The following is a 7,887-nucleotide window of genomic DNA, read 5'->3' on the forward strand; positions in this document are numbered from 1 at the left end:
AAAGACAACACACACAGAAAAACCCCTATGTTTTTAAAGAAAGTTAAGAGTTTGGGGACATTTAAAATGTATTCTATCAAAAGTTTAATTTATCTTAGTTCCTATATGAGTGTCCCAACAGAAAGCTGGCAATCTAGTATCTGTGAATCATGCAGAGTTCAGATCCAGATCTCAGTAGGCTGAAAAAAACTAAAACCACAGTGGAGACAACATGCTCAACACTGAGAGGATGGTAACATCATGCAATGCTGTCCAGGAAATCCTCAGTAGTACTGAGTGGCCTGTGATCTGTATTCAGCCTTAATTTGGGAGTGGAGAGGCATGGCCAGGACACCTGTAATAAAGATTTTTGGGGGGGGAGAGGAGAGAGAGAAGGGAGATGATAGGTGGTTCAGTGTTCAGCTACACATCCGAAAGACCGCAGTCCATACTTTACCTCACAATATTTCGTACTTTTGTTGAAAATAAATACTGTGTTCTCTTTCTTTAGATTTTGGTAATCTCGCCATCCAAAGAGTTTTAAACAGAGGTAGAATAGTTTGCTACCAAGAACAACCCGTCTGAGGTCTCTCACAAAATTCAATACCTTTTTAAGAACAGTTACTTACCTTACAATAAGCGTGGTTCTTCAATATATATTTTGTCCATGTGTATCCCACTATCAGTACACATGCACATAAAAGTGTGTGCCAGCAGTTGGATCCACACAAACACCTAATTTAATAAAGTCTTCTAAAAGAAAGCAATCCAAAGTAACCTTCCTCAAACACCACCTCTTGTTCAACAAATGGGGCATCAAGGATTTTTTTTTTTTACACTAATTTGAACTTTTGATTGCCCTACTAGATCATGCCAGCAGTGCATCTAGTTCAGTATCCTGTTTCTGATATTGGCCAGTAACAAATAATTCAGAGAAAGGTGCAATAGACTACCTGTAAGTCCATTACATGTATGACCTGCTCATAAGGGAACTTTTTAACCACTTACTAACAGAGATTATAGTAATTGCTTATGGATTAGGTAGTGGTCTCATAAAAGGCAAAGAAAACTTACCAGTTTAACAGCCTCCTGAGCTGCCTCTTTAGTACAGAAAGTGACAAAAGCATATCCTCTATTTAGACCAGTTAGTGGATCCATCATTAAGCGCAGATCCCAGATAGGCCCAGCTTTCTCAAATAATGGAACAAGCTCATCTTCAAATAAGTCTCTTGGAATCTTGCCCACAAATATCTAAGTAACAAACATATTTAACATCTTTTAAAAAAATATATGTAAAGAACAACCCACTTACACCATGTATAAAAACATCTCCCTCTTACCTCTGTACCAACAGAAGGCTGTTGTCCTGAATACACAGAATCTGGAGGAGGACCACCATATTTCCTCTGTCCAGTAGTCACATCAAGTGTGTAGCCTGTTCTTTCCAAGAGTGCCTTCAAGAAGGAGTTGAATGTCTTAGGTCACGTACAATTCCCAATTTATCCAGACAAATAGACTATAACAAATAAGTAACCATAAGAACGGCCAATGGCACATTTCTCCCAGTATCCTGTCTCCCAACAGTGGCCAGCACCAGATGCTTCAGAGGGAGAGAACACAACAAGGCAATTTATTGAGTGGTCTGATCCACCCCCCATCATCCAGTTCCAGCTTCTAGCAGTCAGAAGTTTTGGAACACCTAGAGCATGGGTTTGCGTCCCTGACCATTTTGGCAAATAGCCATGGATGGACCTATCCTCCACAAATTTATAACAGCCATACCGGGTCAAGACCAATAGTCCATCCAGCCCCATATCCTATCTTCCAACAGTGGCCAATGCCAGGTGCTTCAGAGGGAATGAACAGAACAGGTAATCATCAAGTGATTAATTCTCTGTCACCCATTCCCAACTTCTGGCAAGAGAGGCTAGGGACACTTCAGAGCATGGTTTTGCATCCCTGCCCATACTTGCTAACAGCCACTGATGGGCCTATCCTCCATAAATGTATCCAGTTCTTTTTTTAACCCTGTTATAGTCTCGGCCTTCACAACATCTGGCAAAAAGTTCCATACAACGCACAGTCGATCTATGAAGACAAACGTCCGTTTGTTTTAAACCTGCTGCCTATTACACCTCTACACAACGCTGTCCTCAGGAGCCAAAAACATCTTACCGCGTTATAGGTGAAACCGCATTATATCAAACTGCCTTTGATCCACCGGAGTGCGCAGCCCCACCCTGGAGCACTGCCTTACCGCGTTATATCTGAATTCGTGTTATATTGGGTTGCTTTATATCAAGGTAGAGGTGTAATTTCATTTGGTGACCCCAAATGTTATGAGTAAACAACACTTACTTTCTCCATACTGCTCATGATTTTATAGACCTCTATCATATCCCACTTTTGTCGTCTCTTTTCCAAGCTGAAAAGTCTTATACTCTCTCTTCATATGGAAACTGTTCCATACCCCTAATAATTTGTGATGCCTTTTGTACCTTTTCCAATTCCTATATATCTTTTTTGAGATGGGTGACCAGATCAGCATGCAGTATTTACAATGTGGGCATGCCATCTCATTCTTTTCATTTCACTCTTTTTTTAACCAATTATACTTTTGGCCTCCACAACATCCCCTGGCAATGAGTTTCACAGGTTGACTGTGCATCATGTGAAAAAGTACTTCCGTATGTTTGTTTTAAATCTGCCGCTTATAAGTTTAATTGGGTGAGCCAATGATTCACTGGTTCATGTGTTATGTGAAGGGGTAAATAACACTTCCTTATTCACTTTCTCCATACCATTCATTATATCTTTCTTTGGCATCTCTCTCTGTATTTCCATGTGAACATTACTGTTTTGAAACTTTCAATACACTGTAGGTGTATATGCACATGAAACCAGAACCATTAACAAGTGTAACCATACTGAATATTTTAATATGATTAATGCTATTGGGTTGAGGCTGAAGAGTTAGTTCCAAGAAAAAGGCAAGGTGCATCTTCCTAAGAATAGATTCAGGAAATTTTATTTTCAATGTAATGATGAAATCAAGTAAAGAAACATCTCAGCCAGATACACCTTGTTTTTGCTTGCGCATTCCTGCACATACATGCATGTATTCCCAATGACTCAATGAAACTACTCACACAGTAACTTAAAGCGCACATGTGAGTTGTTTGTAGGACTGAAGCATCACCTCACCTGTCAAATGCAGATACTACTTCTTTTCTCCCGCCCTTTGTCTTGTCTAGATTACAAGCTCTTTGGGTCAGGGCATATCTCCTACATGTATGTACGGCACCCCAGCACAAGTGACTGACCTTGGCTGGAACATCTGGATACTAACGTAACAGAAATACTAGATAATAGACAAATATAGTTTAATATTTGATATTTAAATTTGGTATATGTTAAATACCTCATGAAGTCTATCTGGAACAGCTTTGTTATAAGAGTAGTAAAAAACAGTTCATTTCTCATTCCATAAATAATTTCAACAAACAAAATGTCACCCATGAGGAAAAGGTGCATTAAATAAATTTGATTACATCAAGAACACTGATTTTTTTCCACAACTGGAGCCAGGTGGAATATGATTTTGAATGGTATGGCATTGACTTGAACAGCAAAAGCTGTATTACTCCAGGAAAATGAATGTAATCAATACTCTAGCTGTTGACAAATCACAGCCTGAAAAATTACAAATGCAAGTCAATTTTAAGAAGTGGTGATATAAATCCCAGTAAGCCCTTAAAGTTTTCTAATTAAGGCACTCAGGTCACAGCCTGCTTTTTCACCCATTTTCAAGCTGAGGAAAGTAAGACATTCTGAGAAGTACCCCACTACTGGTAATGTTAGAATATATAAGTTCATCATTCTACACTCATACAAAAAAGCTAAGGACGACAAACTGTTCTCCTTTCCCTAACCATCCATTTAGAGCATCCTTGGTGAAGGTTAACTTTTAGCTTGAGTCCATTTACTATCAAGGGTCCTTCGTCATCAAGAGTTAATTTTTCAGCCTTTTACCGCTGAGACAGACTTCTGTGCACTGAAACTGTTTTTTAAATTTAAGTTAATTTTTGTATATAGTTTACTAACAGATCATGTGATCTACAATTGGGCTAACTCACAAATCCACTGGATGTGTCTAAAAAGAGACAGCACTATTGCTACCCTCTTTACAATGAGTGGCTAAATTTCCTTATTTAAGTCTGGATAACAAAGAACAGATTTATCCTTAATTAAAAACAAGGTGTATTATTTGATCTTTATACTCCAAAAAATCCCATGTTTCTTGACTTGCGCAGTAGAACTTTGGGTGGAAACATTTGCTCCTAATTACGGAATAGTAGCACACAGTACTTTTTAACGTAAAAGAGGCATGTCTTTATATCTAAGCAACCTGCTAAAGGGGTATTTTTACATTTAATATTATAACTCACTCCGATAAAGAAAGAAAATTATACATGCACTGATATGAAGAATTTGCTACTGTTTACTTGATAAAAAGTTTCTAGTCCAAAATATGTATAATATTTGTGATTACCGGGTTCATGAATTATCTGAATTAACATTTGGCAGGCAAAGCAGTTACTGAAGGAATTAAAAAGTCAGACCTGGAATTTTTTTTAAATTTTTAAAAAAGAGTGGATACTATCACATACTTTACAACTTCAGAACATACCTTAATTTTTGCCTCATCTGGTCCTTTGCTAGAGTCTGCCACCTTGGTCCCCTGTTTTTCTCTCTGTCTATATGTTTTCATGACTCCACATAAAAAGGCACTTTTATTCTGAAAAAGAGTTGACATTTTCATATTTGTAGATCTGAAGCTCAGAACCCAATTTGTTTTAAAGTGATTACCTGATCCTAATTGCGCAAAGTTCTACACATCAAAACACAGACCATTGACAAGACTTAGGTACAGTTCTTGCATTTACTAGCAGTTTGTTCTTCTAGTTATATACTAAATTGTTTAACATTACCTGAACATGTGAAAGATCACTGTCTTTAAACTGCTGAAGTACTGCCAATGCACCTTCTTCATTAAATTCCTTTAAAGCTTCAATAGCTCTTTCATCTAGATCACTGTGTGCAACTAGACCTGGGGAAAAGAAAAAAAAATTGCTGCTCAAATATAATTAGTAATCTCTGGTTAACTATAGTCATCAAATTTTAGTGGCCCAAGATCAATCATTGAATTTGTGTAACAAGTAAAAAGGCTCATATTACACAACCTACCATTCCTCCTTAACTCATCCACATGACAAAAATGATTACCATTACCCCATTAAGATAAAAACAAAGATATTTACTGAAATAATTATTGTATTTATGTACTTATTTTAATACCATAGGGCATCCAGATATTACATGGGCCAAAATTATTTTCATCATCCTGAACTGAATGCGGTTTAGCTTGAACAGCAGAGTAACTTGGTACATTTTGAAAAGGGGCCATCTAGCTCAAAGAGATGTAAGCGCTCAAATTGATACCACAATCAAAATCAAATACAATGCTTAAGCAGCACAACCTCTGCATCCAAGAGTCCAAATACTAAATCAGACTATCATCTACATCAAAAGAATATAACCAGTGCCTCAGTTACCGAAAAGTTACTTACAACTATTAATATGCACCAAGCACCTCACCTGCTCCTACTATGAACAGCTGTTAGCAACAGCTGGTGTAGGTAGTCTTATACCTACCCATCTGGTTTATCGACCTCCTTCCTTCCCACCTACCCACTCCAAGTGACTTTAATGACTGGTCCCAGACTTATCCACTGGTAATACTAGGAATCAGTTATAGTATTTGATTAAAAAAAAATCCATAAACCAGTACTAAAAGATACGACTGCAGTCCCCATACTTTTGGAAACCACAAAAAGTTGCTATTTTAGCCCAAAGCCAGAAGAGTCCAATAAAAAAACCAAAAGTGATTTTGCAAGTTTTACATCTTACCTGCAACGTAAATTTCATCTAGTTTTTCAGCAACTTTCTGTGGTAAACCAGCATCAAGCAATGTCTGGAAATGCTCAGAATGGGTAACTGCAGCAGAAGTATCCATGGGCTCTTCAGTACCATTCCCATTAACATGTTCAGTAGCCATGTTTCCAGATATCTGTTCAAACGCAATAAGCATCATAATTAAGCTAGAAATCTTCAAGCAGAACAATTCAAGTGACAATACATGCAACCGCCTGCTCTATGCTTCCAAAAATTTCTCAGACCACTCCCCTGCTCTTTTTGATTTCGGAAGATCCACAAAAATCCTCAAGAGAAAGCACTAACACAAAGGAATACCCTAGCACCACAGCCTATAGGGGGTAGGGGAGCCTTCACTGCAGGTTTTACACAACCCAGCCAGCCAGACACTCTGACTCACCTCCCTCTCTGTCTCTCTAACACTCCCTAAGAAGCCCTGAACAAGTTAGAAATGGAGCAAGACGCCAATGGCGGGGGAGGAAGGGGGAAGAGCAAACCTGCCACATGCAGCAGCCGCTACCGCGCGATACAGTCACTGACACTCACTACTGCTTCCACCTCGATCGCCTATTTCAAGCCCCCCATCTCTTGGGAGTAAATTACGGGCCATCCCGCCTGGCCGTGCACGGGGTCGGGGTCCATCCCTCCTCCGCTTCGGGGTCCGCGGAGCAGGCAGGAGGAACAAAGCGCTTCCCAGTCCGCACCCACGGGGGCGGCGGTAGCCGCCATGAGCCCAATGGAAACACGTGCTCTGCTGCGCGTTCAGATGTCCTACAACTTCCTCCAGTGACCGACTTCCCCCTCCCTCCCTAGTCCCTCAAAGGAGCAGCCTCACCCCCCAGCCATCCCCCTCTCACCCCAACCCCCGGGACAGCAACTGCAACACCCCGGGCCCGATCTCGCCACTCCATCGGGAGCTCGCCGCGCCTCCTTGCTCCGCCGCCTCCTCCGGCCCTGAAACAATGCGCTGGCCCGGCCCGGCTCCCACGCCACGCTGGGCAGAGCCGCCGCCCGACCCCCCAATCCGTGAGCCGTAGCACGCGAGACTGGATCCCGCACGCTGGGTGCCGAGGCCGCAGCCAAATAGCCCCGGCCCGGCGCCTCATGGCAATGAATGGAGCTGCCGGGCCGGCAGGACAATGAGGCGAAAGCCACGCGCCCCACCCGCTGCGGGGCCTAGTGCGCGGCCACCAGCTCGGGGCGCCCGCCCCCCGCCCAGCAAGAGCGGCCACGAAAGCAGCCAGCTCCCCCGCCCATCATGCAGCAGCTGGCAGCCGGGCCCCCCGCTCCCGGGGGCGGCTCACGCGGCCTGGGCCCCGCGTGCTACTCCCCGCCCGACTCCATTTTCCAGGGAGCCGGCTCCCCTGGCCCGAAACCCCCAGGCCCGCTCCCACCCCACTCGTGGGGCGGCTGCTGCTGCCGCCCGGAGGGAGCCCCGGCCGCGGATCCGGGCCGCCCCGGCCTGGTGTCTGACCTGTCTCTGTGGGGGCGAAGGCCGAGCGAAGGGGCTCGGGGCGCGGCTGGCGGCTCGGCGTGCGGAGGCGCTGCCCCTCTCCGCTCCCGCGGCGTGTCCGGACCGTGTGCTGGAGCTGGCGTAAAATGGCGGCCGCTCGAGCGCTCACGCCGCTGCTGGCACCAACCCCAGCCCCTTCCACTCAGCTCGGGGAGGAGGGGGGCGGAGAGGCGCCGCGCGCGCTGGCGCAGCCCCAAACCCGGGGTCTCCCAGGCAGCTCCGCAAGGGTTATCGCCTCGCCCCGCCCGCTGGGCCGCCAACGCGCGCGCGCGCGCCCGCCTGTCCCTCCTTCTCTTCCTCGCCCTCCTCCTGCCGCGCGCTGTACGTTCCACGGGAGAAGGGCGCTCTGGGGCTGTCCCCTCCCTTCCGCCCGGGCAGAGTGTGAGTGAGCGAGCCCTCCC

At 44.3% G+C, this 7,887-nt stretch overlaps 1 protein-coding gene across 7 annotated transcripts in view; it reads right to left on the reverse strand.

Moving 5' to 3' along the window:
* Window positions 1-7,649, reverse strand: part of LOC123366080 (synaptotagmin binding cytoplasmic RNA interacting protein) — a 34,932-nt gene extending 27,283 nt beyond the window's left edge. For 5 of the 7 annotated variants that reach the window (XM_045009192.1, XM_045009191.1, XM_045009189.1 and 2 more), the window contains exons 1-5: window positions 5,950-6,109; window positions 4,971-5,089; window positions 4,670-4,777; window positions 1,320-1,433; window positions 1,054-1,230 (exon numbers count right to left, since the gene is read on the reverse strand). In XM_045009192.1, coding sequence (XP_044865127.1) covers window positions 1,054-1,230; window positions 1,320-1,433; window positions 4,670-4,777; window positions 4,971-5,089; window positions 5,950-6,097 — 666 coding nt within the window. In that variant the 5' untranslated portion in view covers window positions 6,098-6,109. Of the gene's footprint in view, window positions 1-1,053; window positions 1,231-1,319; window positions 1,434-4,669; window positions 4,778-4,970; window positions 5,090-5,949; window positions 6,110-7,447 lie in introns of those variants that run through there. The other 2 variants (XM_045009190.1, XM_045009193.1) reach the window with 2 other exon arrangements.
* Window positions 7,650-7,887: the final 238 nt, after the last annotated feature.

This window comes from Mauremys mutica, chromosome 3, assembly GCF_020497125.1.
Source record: "Mauremys mutica isolate MM-2020 ecotype Southern chromosome 3, ASM2049712v1, whole genome shotgun sequence".
Lineage (NCBI taxonomy): Eukaryota > Metazoa > Chordata > Testudines > Geoemydidae > Mauremys > Mauremys mutica.